The 19,280-nt window shown below is 44.3% G+C and overlaps 1 protein-coding gene across 1 annotated transcript in view; it reads right to left on the bottom strand.

Annotated features, from left to right (window-relative positions):
- Positions 1 to 19,280, bottom strand: part of DNAH8 (dynein axonemal heavy chain 8) — a 591,778-nt gene that overhangs the window by 120,182 nt on the left and 452,316 nt on the right. The window contains exons 58-59 of the mRNA XM_077812184.1: positions 13,435 to 13,598; positions 1,356 to 1,548 (exon numbers count right to left, since the gene is read on the bottom strand). Of these exons, the coding sequence (XP_077668310.1) occupies positions 1,356 to 1,548; positions 13,435 to 13,598 (357 nt within the window). The remainder of the gene's footprint in view (positions 1 to 1,355; positions 1,549 to 13,434; positions 13,599 to 19,280) is intronic.

Below are 19,280 nucleotides of genomic sequence, written 5' to 3'. Positions count from 1 at the left end.
AAAAATTATGTTGGCATCTCACAAGTAAATTTGCAGTCTACTGTCAACCCAAGTCTCTTTCATCATTACTGTTTTTCAAGAATCTCCCCCCACGGATCTGTGTATTGGATTATTTTCCCCAGATGTAGTATGTTTGCATTTTTCCAGAATGGATCTTATTTTATTACTTCTTTAAATGGGCAAAACCATCACCTAAGTGTAATATCACAGTTTCAGCCCATAATTATGTTGAAAATTTATTTGTGCATATAATACATGGTCAACCCTCAGGCCTGCCTGTAATTTTCCTTTCACTTAGGTGTATGATTGGTTTTACACTCTTAAATGCCACTTAATCAAAAAGTTTTAGGGCCCAATTGGTATACAATTGCCTATTTTACATGTACATTCAGGCACATTATTTTGAAAACACAGCCTTGCGTGAAAATATTTCCCATAGAGGTTCAAACTGACTTACATTGTCTAATGGAAGCTACCACAAAAAGTTGCTAAGTCAATTTTTTCTAGCAGGGGAAAAAATGCCAGCTAGAAAATTTTCTGCCAAACACAGATAAACTATACTAATAATTAAAATGTACTTAAAACCAACGAAGAAAAGTTACATTTGAACTATAACACATTAAAAAAGCATCAGACACAAGTAGCTCCAAGTCATGGGCAGATGGGGAAAAAAAAGTAAAACTGAGGTGGAAAGGAGGCTGAGCATCCCTTTATTTAGAAGGTCTTGCAGTGACTGCTTCAAGGCTTGAGAAGGTACCTTTCACTTCGCGCTTCAACACCAACGTCCTGTTTGGCCTTGACAATGACTTTCTTTACAAATGAAGTAAAACACGCGGCCACTGCTGCTCTTCCTGAATTAACATTATCTTGTGTGTCATGAAAGAAGAATCTCATATTGTTTGTACCAACCCCAAAAGAAAATAGTGATTTTAGATCCTCTATTTATCCTTCAGGATTTAAAATTTCACTGATATTCTTCAGTGCTGTCTTAAAGGGCATGCTGCCGGCTGCACAGGAGCACACAATCCTGTTGGTTCTTAAAACTGTTTCACTAATTCTGTGTAGCCGAAATATGTCATTAAGACTGGAAAACAGTGGAGTGAAGTGGAAGAGAATGAACAGCCTATATTTATATCAGGTGGATTGTTTACCACATTTTAAATTGCTTTTTAAAGATGTAGATTTACATGATTAACTGTAAACTAATTTGACCAACCTAAAAATGTATTCCCTAAACCAACATTTGTGCATTTATTTGATAAAACTTTCAATATGATCCCAACAATATAGTACATTTAATAAGTAAAAAAAAAAAACCCTTGAATGCCTAATTTTTAAGGTGTAAAATAAAATACCATTTCATAAACTTTTGGTGCTTCAAATACAAAATCTTCAGGTTCATCACCAGTTGGTTCAGGCATATCCTGTAAAAAATCTACAAAATATGGTTCAGCCTGGAGAATTGATGCTAATCCTGGATCCACATGTTCCTCAATTGCTTTAGTAGTGGCTTTATCAAACCAAGCTACATCTTCATCATTAACAAATCTACAAGACATAGATTAATACAATTTAAAAGAATGGAAAAACTTTTTAGCTAAAAAGGAATGAAAATAGTTAAACACTGAAATGACTCAAGTAAAACTTTAGCAAAACACAAATTAGATAATGATAGCCACTGAAATTTAAGTGCCACTATGTTTTACAAGTACAGTATCATATCTCTATAATACAGAATAATTTAGCTTTCTGACTTTCATCCAGTTAGGACAGAACATTTAATTTATCAGTTAAATAAGGGGAAATGATTCACTGATAGCTGTGCTTAATCAAAGCCCTACCTTTTCTACCCTCTTAGTTTGGGATTCAGTACATCTAAAGTCATGATGCCACCTCTCAGACAGCAAGGAAACAAAAAAATAGTGAAAAGAAGAGGGGATATACCTGTGTAGGCTGATTTCACAACTTGTTCCTTCAGACTGCTCTTACACCAAAATCCACAAATAGCAGAGGAAAGGCAAACAAAGAAGAAAGAATACAGAGGAGAGGAAGGGAGGAATGCAGGATGGGAGAAAACAGAGAACACTGATACAGTTACTGGTGAGGAATTTTCCCTAGTTAAACCTTCTCCTTTGATTCTATCCTGCATATGGATTCAAACAAGCTAACAGAATTAGCAAGCAGTTACTTTAGTAGAGGGAGTGTGATTTCTTAAGAAACAGCTAGGAACACTCTGCTCAGTGGTGATAGATAAGAGTGTGAGAGGTTCTAGAAAAGGGAAAAGTGGGCAGCTAAGAACAACTCTGAATCACAGATATTTAAATGTGCTGATATTCACAGCCTTCTTTTCTCCTCCTTCTCAGAGATGAAATATTGGGGGGTGGAAAGAACAGGGCAACCCCAAATCAGACAGCTGTGAGCAAAGCTCTGTGCTTTTGGACGAGGAGGCAAAAATATTGAAGAATTGAGGGGTGGAGTCAGCCTGTATATAACCCCTAAATCTCATTATTAGTCTACTAGCATTCTGACAGATGGCACCATAACACTAGCTGTGTTGAACCCAAAGCAGGGTAGGAGAAGACAATACGTGAACATTATATAAATACATTCATCTTTCATGTCCCTTTATGTACTTTGGTATTGTCCAATCAATGCAGAATGTGAACATATTCAGTAAACTGATATCACATAAATTGCATGCCAAACGTAAAGTCTTTCGCTTTATAGCTGGCTCTCCCTAAAAGGGTTTTATTTTGAAGCTTCATGGCATTTATGAATGGATATGGTCCTGACTTCAAATTCAAATTGAGTGTCATCTTTCTTCTTCCATTAAACAAGGCACTAATGTCTGTACAAATATATACTTTTGTTTCTCATAATGTGCACCGGTAAGCATAATTTAGGGCACAAAGAAATTTATGAACAGATAATGTACTCTACAATTGATTTATGTTGAGTAGTCTTTCTCATACTATGGGCGCAATGAGAGTGTCTGGCTGGAGCAGGAAACTCTTGCCTTACTTCCATTTATGTAAGCAGTGTTAGGATGAGCTCCACCCTGATATCTGGTGGTGAGGTATGGCAAGTTGTGGAAAACAACTTCAGGGGCCCATCTCATTTGCATAGGCACACCCACCCCACCTAGCATGAGGCCATAGCTGCCCAAATGGTCACTTTGGCTGCTGTGGGATCCCCAGTGTCTCTGTTATTGGGGCAGGAAGAATAAATTGTTCTTACCCTGATTATGGGAACTGTGCTTGGAACCGTACTCGACCTTTTGTTATGATGGAGGGACTCACTATCAACTAAGTAGCACTCGCTAGGCAAGGGTCATGGGTTCCAAAACTCTGTGAAGGGAGAGAGGCTTGAGACAGGTATTAGTACCTGGTGGTGTGGGCCCCTTTGTGAGGGCGTGAAACACCAATTGCACCTCTGTCTCTCTCCACTGTGGAATGTCAGAGCTAATTTTGGGTCTATTAAGAGTCTTGCTACAGGTACTGTGCTGTATTCACTTTGGCCTTATGGTGCACCAGCACTATGGCTCCCACTACTATGAGCTGAAATCACTGAGCACTGTGTCAAGTAGTGGGGAGCTGGAAGATCTAGAGTGCAGTGGTGCTGTTCATGGATAGGCTGGCGGAGAGTTTGTGAGACGGTGGAGCAGAGCTGTGCAGAGCGGAGCCGTTCGTGAGACGGTGGAGCGGTTCGTGAGACGGTGGGGCGGAGCGGAGCTGTGCAGAGCGGAGCCATTCGTGAGACAGCGGAGTGGAGCTGTGTGGAGCGGAGCTGTTTGTGAGATGGCGGAGTGGAGCTGTGCGGAGCAGAGCTGTGCAGAGCGGAGCCGTTCGTGGAGGAGTGGAGCCCTGTGGGGCAGTCAGCTTCAGGTTACGTAAGGTGCCCCTTACCTCTTTCCCCCCCCACACACAGGCACATTTTTAGCCAGACTGGAGAGTAACACTCTGCAGATGAACTTTTGAACTCTGAGGCTGGACTTTTTGGACTTTGGGTGATTTGTGGATTGCTGGACTCAAGAGACGTTTGGGTTCTGGGACTCAAGAACCCAAGGGAAAGGATGTGGCCCAATTTGCTGGGGTGGGTCTTTGCTCATGGTTTGGTTAATGAACACTAGTTGTGGTGTTTCCCCAATTTAACGCTGATGTCGTTTACCTCATGTTATTAAAGATTCTCTGCTACACCGAGACTCTGTGCTTGCGAGAGGGGAAGTATTGCCTCTTTGAGGCGCCCAGGGGGTGTGTAAGATTTTCCCAGGTCACTGGGTGGGGGCTCAAGCCAGTTTTGCATTTGCTTTGATGAGAGGGAACCCCTGCGTACTGAACCCGGCCCTTGCTGCTATCAACTTGGCCTGGCAGAAGGGTTACATTTATAATCCTGAGATTAAGAAAATTAAGAAAATGCAAATTGCTGCATAGAATTTTAGATTTCCTCTATGAACTCCCTCAACTCTGCTGGAATCTTGTGCATCCAGAGAGGCGATAGGAACTAAGCAGGTTTTTCCACTAAGTGATTCCTCCTACCCCCTAAGAGCTACTGTGGCACCAGCACTGAGCTCAGGGAAACTGTCTGCCTTCCTCCACTCAGAGTTCTCCCTTGCTGACATTCAGACAGTGTGGAGCTCCCTAGGGAGAAGGGAGAGGCAGCAGCCAATGGATTCAGGACATTTCTGGCAGAGACAGAGACTCATGGTGAAGCATGCTTGCTATATAAGGGGCTTTAGATAGAAACGATTAGAGGGATCAGTTCAAGTGAGAACAGGTTCAGAAAATGGGATGGGAGAAGAGATGGGTGTCAGAAGGACAGCCTGGTGCGTGGACTCAAGAGGGACCAGGGGAGAGAAAGGGGACAAGCTCTGTGAATAGGGACACAAGGAAAACAGGCTGAGGGAATGGGGGAAAGAGAGGCTCAATGTGTAACTTTTAACTTTTTGTGTGTGTTTTAGCTATCATTTGCTGCAGTCTACATGCCAATGTATATTTAGCCTGTTTTTGCTTCATCCATATTACCAGAATCCTGTCGTCAGTATTTTGGAAAGCTCCAGCTTTTATAACTTTATCGCCTTCCTTATACCAGAAGATTATTGGAATATAAAAATTAGAGCCTGCCTCCACTTGACTACCAGAGGCAAGCATTGTGAAGGAGAGGTTACTCACCTTGTGCAGTAACTGGCATTCTTCAAGATGTGCATTCCTGTGGGTGCTCCACGTCAGATACCCTGCGCCTTTGATCAGAGATTTTTGGTAGCAATGCCCATTTGACCCACACTTGTACCCTACATATCCTCGTGTCCCATACTGAGGCTATATAGGGCTGTGCAGGCAAACCACCCTCAGTTCCTTCTCTACTGCAAAGTCCCACAGAGGAAACCCTGAAACAGAGAGGAAGAAAGGTGGATAGTAGAGCACTCACAGTGACACAAATCTTGAAGAACTCCAGTTACTGCACAAGATGAGTAATCTCCTTCTTTGAGTAGTGTCCCTGTGGGTGTTCTACTTCAGGCGACTCCATGGCAGTAACCCCTTACGGAGGTGGGAATTTTGGAACAGAGGTTATCACAAAAGTAAGAACTGTGTTGCATACTGAAGCATGTGATCTTGCAGGTGAACCAAAGTATAATGGGTGAAAAATGTATGCACTGAGGATCATGCTGCAGACCTGCAGATTTCAGCAACTGAATGTCCTTAAGTAGGGAAATGCTGTAGACTGTGCTCTAGTAGAATGCACAATCACTTGTAGAGGAGGTGCAACCTCAGCCAAACCATAATAGGCAATAAACGCATCCAGAAATCCAGTGAGAAAATGAAGTCAGAGGCTCCCTTAGACCTATCTGTAATACAAATAAAGAGTCTAGGAGACTTCCTGAATGCCCTAGTGCTGTCCAAGTAAAAGGATAATGACTTCTTAACATGTAATGCATGAAAGGCAGATTCCTGTGTAGACTGATGCAGCTCAAGAAAGAAAACAGAAAGGTGAATAGTTTGGTTAATGGCCACTAAAATCCATCTTCAGAGACAGATGTAGCAGCAGGCACATAGTTATAGGCCCTAAATTAACCTTGATGGCACTCATAGAAAGGCCTGATGTTTTCAGTTCCAGCAGCTAATCCAAGACAGTGTAAAAATGACTGGACAGGTGAAAGATGAAGCCGGTTATACCAGAGATGATATAGTCTCCATTTCTGAAGGTAAGTGTGTCTTGTAGATTCCTTTCTGCTACTTAAAAGTACATTTTGTACTCCTGATGAACAGGCTGCCATTAATCCCAAGAACCACTGAGGAACCAAGCTTGTACAAGAATGTTCAGACTGGGGTGAAGCATCTGACCTGCATCCTAAGACAACAGCCGAGGTTTGGTAGGGGAGCTGCCACAGAGGGTGAGGGGTGAGTATGATGAGGTAAGGAAACCAAACTCGTCTTGGTCAAGTTGGTGCAATCAAAATTACATTGGGTTGGTCCAGTCGGATCTTGATGAAGATCTTTAAAAGCAAAGGAATTGGAGGATATGCATAAAAAAGACTTTTTGTCCATGTAATGAGGAAAGCATCTGCTAGAAACTGGGGATTGAGTTCCCTCTGGAATAGAATTTCCTGCACTTTGTGTTAGCTGCTGGGGCAAAAAGGTCAACCTCTGGAAATCTCCACAAAAGAAATATTTTGTTGAGGACTTGAATCCAACTCCCATATGTAATTTAGGGACATATTTCTGCTGAGGTCATCTGCCATGATGTTTTGAATACCTGGGAGGTAAGATGCTGAGATGACTATCTGGTTGGTTACGAACCAGCTCCAAAGTTTTATCCTTTCAGAGCAGAGTGGGGCGGGGGGTAGGAACACGCTCTACCCTGACGATTAATATAATACACACAAGCTATGTTGTCTGTCATGATCTTGATGGATTTGTTTTTTACAAGGGAAAGAAAGTGGTCTCAAGCATTTCTGACTACTATTAACTCCTACAGATCGATGTGCAGCATTGTTCCTATTGTGACTACTTGCCTTGGACTGTGTGAGGATCCAAGTGAGCCCCCCCAGCCCAAAAGGAAAGTGTCTGATGTAACACGATGGTAGGGGGATTCTGGCTGAACAGGACTCCTGCACAAATCTTGGAAGGATTCTTCCATCAGGTGAGTGACTGTAGGACCTGGCTGGGTATAGATACCTGCTTGTATAGACTGTGTTTGTTCATACACAAACTGTCCTGACCACCCCTGGAGACACTGAAGGTGCAACCTGGTGTTTTGTGTCACAAAAATGCAAGCTGCCATGTGTCTCAGCAGTTGCAGACATGCCCTTGCTGGAACTTGAGTACGGAGTTACACTTTTTGAATAAGATCCTTTAGAGCAAGGAACCTGTCAGGATGGAGATATGCTCTGCCTGTTATTGAATCCTGAAATGCTCCTGTAAAGAGTATTTTCTGCATAGGGGTCAAGATTGATTACTTGAGATTCATCTGCAGGCCTAGCCTTCGAAATAGTGAAGCTGTTGTTAGAACTGCCAACCACACCTCCTGATAAGACCAACCTCTGAGGAGCCAGTTGCCCAGGTAGAGAAAGACAGTTATTCCTACATGAGGATATAGGCAGCTACAACAGCCATTATTTTTGAGAACACCCCTGGGGCAGAAGGCAGACCAAAGGGTCAGACCAAGTATTGGTAATGATTGTGATTGAATGTGAAACAAATAAATCTTTTCTGAGAGAGATTAATTTCTACGTGGGAGTAGGCATCTTTGAGGTTGAGGGTCACAGACCAGGCCCCAGATTTGGGGAGGTAATTATAGCTGCTAGGGACACTGTTCTGAATTTCAGATATCTGACATGTTTGTTCAGTTGTCTGAGATATCATAGTGGCCTCTGCCACTCTTTTTCTTGGGTATCACTAAATATCTTGAGTGGTATCCTTGTCCTCTGTCTTGAAGTGGAACTGGTTCTATGGCCCCTAGACTTAGGAGCACTGAGATATCCTGTGACAGCAAATGATTCTGAGAGGGGTCCCTAAAGAGGGATAGGGGTGGGAGGGCAGGATGGATGTAAATTGGTTAGTATAAACTGATGCCATGGCTTCCAAAACCCATTTGTCTGATATTATAGCCTCCCATGCCCAAACTGAAAAAGGGGAGTTGTGTCATGCAGCCAAGAAACCTTAATTATTGGGAGGTTTGGACTCTTGACCAAACCATCCTAACTGGAGTTTGGACAATATTGATGGCTGGGATGATGCAGCCAAGGTAGTTGCAGGCTGCTTTTTAGAAAATCTTGACCTCTTAGCTGGTAGTTCTGGTGGCCTATGGAAGGCAGAAAATTGTGCCAATTTTCTCTTATTTGCAGGTGTTGCCCCAGAGTCCTTCATGGTATGAAGCAAATCGTCCAGGAAATCTGTGAAGAGCTTGTGACCCTGAACAGGTAAATCTTCCACCGTGGATTGCACTTCCAATGGAAAACCACACAATTGAAGCCAGGAAACTTGTCTCATTGCTCTTGTGGTGAAAATATATCTGGCTGCAGTGTCTGCCACATCAAGTGAAGCCTGCAAAGATGTTTTTGCCAAGAGCTGACCTTCCTTTATTATGGCACTAAACTGTTCTTGGTGTTTTTGTGGCAAATGGTCAATAAAAATATTAAACTCATAGTTCAGGTAGTCATATTTTGACATCAGTGCCTGATGATTAGCTATCCTGAACTGTAATGGCACTTATGCTCTTATGGGGTGACTTTTTGGGTATGTTGCCTGCCTAATTCACATGACCAGAGAATTTGGTGCTGGGTGAGAAAACAAAAACTCAGAATGCCTGGCCAGGATGTAGTATTTTTTTAATCAGCTTGCTTGCATGTAGTGGGGACTGTTGCTGCAGTTTGCCTGATGGTCTTGGCTCGGTCAAGATGCGCTTCATTAACTGGCAGTGCCACTCAAGCTGAAGCAGAAGCGTGCAATATGTCAGGCAGCTTGTGATGGGAATCTTGGACTTCTTTGAAGGGAATTTGCAGGGTCTCAACAACCTGCTTCATCAAGTACTGGAACTGGCAAAAGTCATCAGCTATTGATGGCGGTAGTGGCATTACTGCCTCATCAGCTAATGAAGAAGGATATATTTGTAAGGGGGATAACCTCTGTATTCACTCCTGCCTCTTGCTCCTCAGAGGTCTCCTCTGTTGACTCACAGTGCAGGAGGGGATGGATGATACCGGGTAACGAGGCCTTCTTTATTCCTTATAGGAGTTAATTGGGGCCCTGAGAAATTACTGGCAGTACATTGCCCATGGATTCCAGTACAGCCAATGAGGAGACCATAAGGCATGGGGGGAGGTATCAAGAGTTGGTCATCTCAAGTGTTAATAGGCAGGGACCTGATATTCTGCCTTTCTTGCATCTGCATCAGGGAATAATGTCTCCCAGAGTAAACTGGAGAGCCTTGAACAGAAAGTTTTGAGTCTGAGCTGGACTACTCCTCCACATATTGTACAGGAGGTGAAAATCCCTCTTCCTGGATACTAGAAGCTGGAAAAGAGACAGGTCTCACAAAACAGGAGTGATTGGTGACCAAGCAGGCCTTAGTATTAAGAGGTGTCTGGAAGTTTCAAGGAGGAGATATTCAGGCTCATTAGGTACCCTAAGGTCGTTCAGATATGGGAACTCCTGTGGTACTAGCACAACTGAACTTGCTATGTACACCAATGATGTTCCCAATGCTGTTGTCTGGGGCATTGGTGTCGGTACCAAGGGGACTGCGGATTCCATTGAAGCCGCTCTCTTGGTAACAGTCGTCTTCAGTACTGAGCCCTTTACCGTTGAGGTATGGGACTTAGTTGAAGTCCTAAAGTGTTTCATAGTACCCAAAGTGCATAGAGCCTCACTAGCACCTCTCTCAGGGCCTGAGGTCTCCAGTGACTGAGTTTTCTTTGAGGAGGAACTCTCTGTTCTGCACCTCTTATCCCCCTTCTTAGACTTGGAGCGGGAAGCTCTCAGTACTGCTGGTGCAGTTATCGGCCTGACTCATGGAAAGTATCAGAGACCAGAACGTTGCTGCTCTCTTTACCTTGAAAAGTCTTGGTGACCATGACCTTGACTTCAACGGGGCACTGACAGAAGAGGAGGGTCCCTGTAGAGGGGGGTTCTCTGCACCTGAAGCTGGTCTTAGGGCTTGCTACGTTATTAAGAGCCTGTATGTTATTTCCCTGTTCTTATGGGATCTTCCCTTTAAAGAAGTGCATATCTTGAACTTGCTGAGTAGATGAGCGTCTCCAAAAAAACATATGCACTGGGAATGCTCACCACAGCTTCTGCACAAGAGAGCCACCTTTTAAATCCCAGGGAGCTTGGCATCCCAGACAGAAGAAAATTTGTTTGAACCCCTCAAAGGGGAAAAACAAAAAATGTATATAATTTTTTTGGGGAAATAAGAAAAAGCTAAATTAACCATTCCAATAACTATAAGGTACTAAACCTACTACTAATAAAGAACTACTACTAATATAAAGAGTAAACAGGCACACACTAAACTCTGTCTCTGGCCGAAGGCAGATGAGATGGAACTGAGGGCCATTCACCCTCACAGCCCTATATAGCCTAGCTACAGGCTACAGGGACATGTAGGGAGCATGCACAGGTCAAATAGGCATTGGTACCAAAAATCTCTGATCAAAGGCTCAGGACTCATGTGCACCTGAAATGGAGAACCCACAGGTACACTACTTGAAGAAGAATCTTGTTTTTTGTACATCAGAAACTCTTACACTGACTCAGGCTAAGTGTGTGTGAGAGAGAAAGAAATAGATTTTTTATACTTTTGGCTTTGCCAGAGTGGAAGTAGATATGTAGCAGTGTGTGAAATCTATTGTGCTGAACAGTAATGTTTATATACCCAACATTTTAGCATAGATAAATTCATCTTATGAAGATATGATCTGAAAATATGGCTGATAAATGTACAAAAGAAGATACAGGGCATGCACCATTTCAAGACCTCTGAGTTTAGGACTAATCAGAAAGAAAGACAAGACAGAGTTTATTCTTTATTACACCCTGTGTCCTGTTGTGTCTGTAGCAAACCATTACTACTTTCACTTTGTAATATATACATGAAGAAATACAACATATATACAACTGTTTATAAAAAGTTAACATTTATTCATAGTTACTAACCTACGGTATTTGAAATATGAAAGAATTTCCCTCGGGAATTAGAATAGGAAACAACTACATTATCTGAAAAGGAGTACTTACAGCACCACAGGTACTCCTTTTCTTTTTGCGGATACAGACTAACATGGCTGCTACTCTGAAACCTGCATTATCTGAGATCTCAGTAGTAATTGTGGGTAAATGTTGATTTTTAATTGTGATCACTATACTCTAGCTCAGGGGTGGGCAAACATTTTGGCCTGAGGGCCACATCAGGGTTGCAAAACTGTATGGAGGGCCAGGTAGGGAAGGCTGTGCCTCCCCAAACAGCCTGACCCCCACCCCCCTGCTTCTTGTCCCCTGACTGCCCCCTCCCAGGACCTCTCGCCCCTAACCACCTGCCCAGGACCCCACCCCCTATCCAACCCCCACTGCTCCCTGTCCCCTGACTGCCCCAACCCGTATCCACGCCCCCACCCCCTGACAGGCCCCCCAGGATTCCCACACGTCCCCTGACTGCCTCCCCGAACCTCCACCCCATCCAACTGCTCCCTATCCTCTGACTGCCCCCTGGAACCCCCTGCCCCTAACTGCCCCCGGGACCTCCAGCCCCTTATCCAACCCCCCCACTCCCCGTCCCCTTACCATGCCGCTCAGAGAAGCAGGAGCTCTTAGCCCCACCGCTGCGTTCCCCAGCAGGAGCAGTGGGCCAGAGCACTGGCAGCGTGGCGACCTGAGGCTGCGGGGGAGGAGGGACAGCAGGGGAGGGGCTGGGGGCTAGCCTCCCAGTCCAGGAGCTCAAGGGCCAGGCAGGACGGTCCCACGGGCCGGATGTGGCACGTGGGCTGTAGTTTGCCCACCTCTGCTCTAGCTACAATTTTACTATGATTCCTGAGTGTAGGCACATAGGAGTGCATGGCTATCCCTCACTGTCAATCTCTGAGGGAGGCCACGCTTCTTTGCTGTCACGCACCTGGAATGGCAGTCTGTACAAGGGGGAAATTAGCTGTCTCTAGGGCTCCAACCCACAGGCAGGGTAGAGCAGTGAACAGTCCACAGCCCAGGCCCTTAGGCAGGGGTGAGCACCAAACACAGTCTAGGACTCAGGCAGTAAACTGACACGGGCCTCCAAGGGTGGGGTGGCAGAGGGTAGGGGGAGACAGGCCCACCTGACTCCACCATGTCCCAGCCCAGGGCCCTAACAGTGGAAGAGTGGGGATCAACCTGCAACACACTGAGTTTGTATCAGGCCAGCACTCTACCAGAGGGTTGTCTAGTTTCCCTGGGCTACTTCCTACTCTCCCCAGGTATGGTACTTCAGTGTGGTGAGTGTCTGGTGTCTCCTCAGGGTACACTGCCAGTGGCAACCCCAACAGTTCCTCAGTGTTGGCTAGGTCTGGCAGCTTTGGTAGCTTGTGCAAGTCCTCAGGGTAACTGAAGTCTTCTGCATCAGCAGTGGGAAGAATGCATCCGTCTCCTCTGGCTGCTGCTTCCCAGCTGAGCTTTAGGGCCTGCCTTTTACTCTTCCTGTTCCTGTCCCGCACCTCTGCTTCCGGTGTGATGAGCGTGGCCTTCCTGGTTCCACTCACCAGGGGGCATCTGGCCGTCCCTCACTGTCAATCGCTGAGGGTGGCCACACATCTTTGTTATACTGAGCTAATGCTCCTATTCTTGAAAATAGTGCCATGGGACCTTTAATAACTAGACCTCTGTTTTATGAATCATTTGAACATGCCCAGGGGGAAAGGGGCCATTGGTTTATTACAGGGCAGTCAAACTCATTCTGTGGAGAGGACTAAATTACATTTTAAATTATGATCTGTGGGCCAGTGTACAAATGTAGGTCATCATACTACCTTCTTTTCACACCAGCCCTCTCTTTGATGTCAAGGAGAGGTCTGCACTGAGATCCAAGTTAGAATATGCTCTTTGGTGTTATTCAATCCAATTACTGACCTAGCCCATTTAGACCTAAGTTGATATTTGTTGGGATAAAACCACAAGGCAGGATGGTTGCAGAAAAATAAAACATCTTTAAACTTGGCCCTATATTGCTGATTTTCATCCCTGAAGAAAGAGCAAGAGTATATGACCATAAATATAATGGTCTCCCAATACTACTAAATATTGTAAAACATATAAAATTACAGAATTATTAAATCAACACCAAAGACATACTCTAACATGGATCTCTGTGCAGACCTCTCCTTGACATCAGATGGAGAGCTTCTGTGAAAAGAATTAATGGTCTCCCAATAGTACGAAATATTATAATACATACAAAATTATAGAATTATTGTACCTGTCAGTAATGACTCTATTGCACTCATTTTTAAAAAGTGCCATAAGGGTAGTGATATCCTCACATTCTTCTGCTTTGATAGTTAACATTCCTTGCCAAATTCTGGAAAGGTCTCGAAGATTGAAGATATAATGAAACTTGGATGGTGTGGGCAGCATCTTTACCTAAAGCCGAAAATATAGTTATTGTTCAAACTCAAAGACATCTAAAAGGAAAGAAGAGTAATACACACTGAAAATAATAATGATACTTGCTTTCATATATCGCAATCTGGGCCTCCTCCTTCTCCCAGTGAAATCAGTGGCAAAAATCTCAGTGGGAGCAGGATTGAGCCCTGTATGTAAAATGTCAACACTTAGAACATGTAACCAAAAGTTCATATATTTTTTGGTTTTCATTAAATAAAACTGATAACTTATAAAAGACATCTCAATCCAACTTCTAAAATATATTGATTAATGTCTTGGTTGTGAATAGTCCTCGCAGATACAGAGCTATCAGGATGACTTGATGCCAAACACTCCAGTCCCAAAGGCAAACAGATTCCTGGCAGAGGGGACAACTGAGCTTCTCCTTGACTGTTCACATGGATCATCACTGTCATAGAGTCTGCCATACTGTCAGTCCTTGTATCATCAGAAGAAATGCTGGGCAGACCAAACAAATCATTCTGAGTTCAGACACCTTTATGCAAAGGCATTCTTCAAAGGTCCATAGTTCCTCATATTTGATGATGATCCAGGTAACCTCTCCACCCAAAGGTAGATATTCCCTTCATCAAGAGGCTAAGATTGCTGCTGATGAAGGCACTTCAATTCTAGAATCAGGCACCATCTCCCTTTTTTCTTTGTGAAAACAGCGTGAGTAAAAACCCCACCCATTGAACTGCAAATGAACATGTTCCACTGCTCTGAGAGGTAGAAGTCTGTCCACCGTTTGGAGTAGGTCTCTTGTGAGAGAGGTCTCTCAAGAAGGACAGAGAAGTGGAGTGAAGGTAGGGAATCTGAAATGATAAAGAATACCCCAATCTGAAAATCTCTACGATCCAATCGTCTGAGGTGATGGGGTCCCAGACTCCCTGAAAATAACAAAGGCAGTCTCCAAAAGGGGGCAAAAAAGAATATAGATCTTCCAGATGTTCTACAGAATGGCTCTTGACCACAGTATCAAAATTGCTGTTTCAAAGTGGATGCAGGGTTTGTAGCAGAAGACACAGAGGCAGAAGGTCTCTATCTCTGAAATCTTTGTCTCTTCCTTGGTGGCTCTGAGACTCTCTGCTGAGTGTACTAATATGCAGAGGGACTCTCTGTGGAATAACTCTGAGGCCTGGCTTGCTTTCTCTTAGGCACTGGCATGTAGACTCCCAGTGATTGAGACTAGCCCATGAATGTTTCAGGATCCATGATCCTAAGTCTGTGCGTAAAATAACAGGCCCTAGACTCCCTCACAGACCAACAGAGGTAATATGAATGAGACCTTGGTGAGTGGACAGGGGACACCTCACTGCTGTGTTCAGAGACTGAAGAAAAGGAATATTCCTCCTCCAGGGATGGAGGAGGTCTAAAGAGTGATCTCGTCAGTGGTGAAGAAGTGCTGGGTACCATGGCAGTCGCTGGTCCATAGGAGGAACCTTTACTACAGGGCACAAAATAGTTGGCTCTGTTAGGTCAGTTGGTACCACAAATGACTTCAGTGCCGAGAAGGTCAGAATTGAGAGGAGTGGAAAAGAGATAATCAGCACAGTGTCATGGGTGCCGAAGGTCATCAATACAGAGTGAATTGACATCAGTACCACAGAACTGGTACCAGGCACAGCCTGGAACTTCTCCTGAAATAATACTGTCAGTCAGCTACCAGTCTTCATCAGGGTGTCAGTGGGACACATTCCAGGCCATGAACCAGCCTTAGAGGGAGTGAGGTGAAGTGAGCTATTTTTCCCCCCACTAAGACCCAGAAAAGGCAACTTGCACTTATGTTCTACAGAGGAACAGTGCTCCTTCCTACGACGATCAGAAGATTTTGCCAAGGAGGACTTGGCAGTCTTGCTAGTCTCTGAAGCCAAGGTTTTCTTAGAAGAAAAGGCCTGGGAACTAGGGGTTGAGTCAGAACTAGCAGGAGCATTCCTACACAAAGGCTGTTCAGGCCCAGGGAGTTATTTTCTCTGAGGTAGGCCTAAAAAAAAAAGTCCAAAAGAAAAAGTCTAAGGCGAGCCTTTCTCGTTTTCTGCATTCTTTTTGAGAAAAAACAGCAGATAGAGCATATGTCCTTCCCCACAGCAAAAAAGGCATCTTGAGTGACAGTTGTTTCGTGGCATAAATGCCTCACAAGATGGGCGATTCTTGAACTCCGGGGGCCTTGGTTGAGTCACAAGGGCTAAATCCCAATACCAGGAAAAATTTCCCTAAAACTATGAAGAAACATATAGGGTTTTTTCTTTCTTTTGTTAAAACCAATGTGTATACCTACACTATTTACACTAACTAACTGACAAACACTACCCTAATTATATTAAGACCTAATTTAAAGAACTAAGTATTACAGAAAAATTTTCTGGGTTACGCAGTCTGCAAGAGAAACAGACATTGCTAAGGGTTCTATCTCACAGCCATGGGCAGTAAGAAGAAACAGAATAATGGTTGGGCACAGAGTAACTGGTGGGGGTGTTTACTCGGCGTGCAAGCATGGCCCCAAGCATTTCTGGCCAAAAGGATCTGATCTTACATACATGGAGCACATGCACCAGAGGCGGAATACATATGGACAATCACTCGAAGAACAACCTGAGTTCTGTTCTTGGATGTCAGAGAGGAGTGTAGTCTAGTGGTTAGAACAGTAGCTATAGACTACATAGAGAAACACAGAGGTTTGACAGTTTCTTTCTGAGAGCCAGTGTAGTGTCGGCCATATAAGCAAGCTGGTATCTATGCCCAGCTCTACTATAAATTACTTTGTGCATCCTTTTAGTTAAATGTGTCAAATGGAGTAGTTGATATTTGACCTCCTCTTAAGGTATAGGTATGCTCAATAATCAAGGCTGTGAAGTGCACAGAAATATAAACAATAGTGAGCAGAACAGGTAAGATTTGAACTCGTGGTCTCCTGGCTCTCAACACACTGCATGTTTAATTCAGCTAAAGTATATTTTGAGGGGGATTGTTCACTTCACCTTTTCCCCCATACAAGGAACCTGATTCAGTTGAAATACACTACACTGAAGAGCACCCTCGTCCCAGGAATGCATCATTGTACTGGAGTCATTAAGGGTCGATATGGATTTGCTGAGCCCTTCTAAACACTTAGCTCCCTTCCATTCCCTCTCCATTCTGCTGTGTCTCTTTTCCTACCTCAAACATCCCCACACTCTCATATCCTCAACACCTTAGAGAAAGTAGGGGGAGATCTCTTTCTCAATTTCATTGAACCCCTAAACTTGCTGTATTAAAACTGCAGGAAATCCCATACACAAAAACTTTGTTTAAAAGGTTTAAGGTTGGTTAAGTGTGACTTCCTGTGATGGGGCGCCTCCACTCCTATCCTCTTTGCTTCAGACTACTCAGAGACCTTCCATTTTGTAGATACCCCCACGCAGTTTATTTATAGTGGTTCACGCCACCATCTTTACATACTAGGGCAGCTGTGGTATTTATGTTATCCAGTTTCACTACCCCTTCTCCTGAAAGGGTGGAGGGAGGGGTTAAATGTATCTCCACTGAAAGAACGCCTTTTTCTTATGCATTGCTAACCTCTTCCTTCTTTCTTTCTTTTCTGTTGTCCACCCACCTTTTGCACTTCCTTCCTGTGCTCTTTTATCCAGTCTCCTTGTTAATGGAGTAGATAGCTCATTAACTTCTCAACCCCAATCTGATCAGATAATCACAAATTAATCTCCCACATCAGCCCTATCTGGGGCTTAACTGATTAAACAGTGACCAAAGTGCTGATTCAGTTGCTGGTTCCCAGCACTCTATCACACACCTCTGCACCTTGCCTGTTGGAAAGGTGTTTCATTCCCTTCGCTCTCCTCACTTTACTGGAGGCACTATTTGGCTTCAATCTTTCTTTGCTCCCAGGATAGTCACCTAGAGTCCCCTTGTAAGGGGTGTGCATTCTCCACCCACAGAAATCACATTTGGTGGATGGAAATTGCCCTCATAACTCCATTTCAGCCCACAGGTCCTTGCACTGGGGGCAACCTGGGGGGCCAGGTTTTTCGTTCTCGCCCCTTTTATTTTGTGGAGGGGTCTGCTTGTGCTACTGTTCCTCCTGGCTACCTGTGGTCACTTGTTCTCCCAACAACTCCATACTGCTCTTGGGGTCCCTTCCTTTGTCATTCTAAAGCAGAAAATCTGAAACTGCTTGACCACTATTAACAAATTTGGGGTTATTTTCATTCCCTGAAACCATTTCCTTGTTTTTCTTTTTTCCTTCTCCCTTAATCTCTCAGGGTATTTCCCTTTCTTTATTCTCTCTCTAGCATGTGTTCTTCTGGATAATATTTTCCAACCCTTCTAAATTTAACAGCTCTTCTCCCTTTCCTGTGAATTTCACTCCTTCCCCCTGGGATGCCCCTTTTGCTCACCTAGTGGGAAGGGGTTCCAGTCAGTGCCTTACACAAGGGGGTGGTGCAACCTATCCACTCCCCCCAAGCCACTTCCATTTAAATTCCAGTGAGCATCCAGGGGCATCTGTGCCATAGGTTAGAGTTTCTTATCCCAATGTATACATTCGGGTGTCACTCTTGCTCTAGGAAATATCCAGTGGGGTTTCACCAGCTCTCATCTGATTAATGAACAGGCTGAGATGGCAGTGTCTACCAGATCCCTTTGATACCTCCTCCCCAGTATTACAGAAATGGTAAGTAATTTCCTTCTTTTTCCCTTCTTCGGAGTCCTGGCTCAAACCCAGAATTTTGTAAACCCACAGTCCAGGTATGGGCAGGTCTCTTTTTATATGTCCCTGATGCCCATGTGGTAACACGCAAGAGCCTGAGACTCCATCAGTGTTCCCCTGGGCTCCTTCTTCTTGGCAGCCTTTCCGAATGTAATTTCTCCAGTCTTCCTCCCTAGATCCATCCTCTTAATCTGCCACCCCCTCACCCCCTGGTAGCAAAGTCCACCTCTACAAACTGTCGTATTAGTTTAATTGTTGCATGTAGGGTAATGGGTTGATGCCAATAGACTCATACCCAGATATTCTCTGGGAGAGAAGGACTGTTCAAGAATGACAACATTCATAATATCGCCCACACCTTGAGTGTCTGGCCTCAGTGAACAAGTGTCTCAGTCTGTCAGTTTTTGGGCAAATGCCTGGGACTTTAACCCCCAGTCTATTTTGCAGCTGGACATTTTTGCCTGTACTTTTCTGTCGAAAGTCCCACCCAATCTAGGATGGCTGCCTTAACAACTTCATAATCCCTTGCTTGCTTGCCACTGAGAGTCATATAGGTCACCTGAGCCTCCCCTGTTAATTAGAGCGCTAGCTGTAGGACCCAGGTTCCCTTGTCCCTACATCTGCATCTACAGCCACACTCTCGAAAGTAACTAAAAATGCATTGGGGTTATTCACAGGGCCAATCCTGCTGAGGTCCACCCTCCACCCCGATTACCGCTCCCGTCACAGGGCTCAAACCATTTTGTAATAGTTGTTGCTGTACCTGGGCTCACTCCCTTATAAATTCCTGAAGACTTTTTTGTCGCTCAGCTTAGGTGAGAAAGAATATTCTCTCCACGTGATGGGACTGCTGGAAGGTCTGGAAAACCTTCTGCTTTTCCTTCTGCTGTTCAACCAGCCACTGCAATGCCTCCTCCATCTCCCAGCCTGCTGAACCTTTACACCAGCTTCCCCAT

This window comes from Eretmochelys imbricata, chromosome 3, assembly GCF_965152235.1.
Source record: "Eretmochelys imbricata isolate rEreImb1 chromosome 3, rEreImb1.hap1, whole genome shotgun sequence".
In the NCBI taxonomy this organism is placed as follows: Eukaryota; Metazoa; Chordata; order Testudines; family Cheloniidae; genus Eretmochelys; species Eretmochelys imbricata.
Note: the sequence above shows the minus strand (reverse complement) of the source record. Positions and strands in the feature narration are given on the sequence as shown.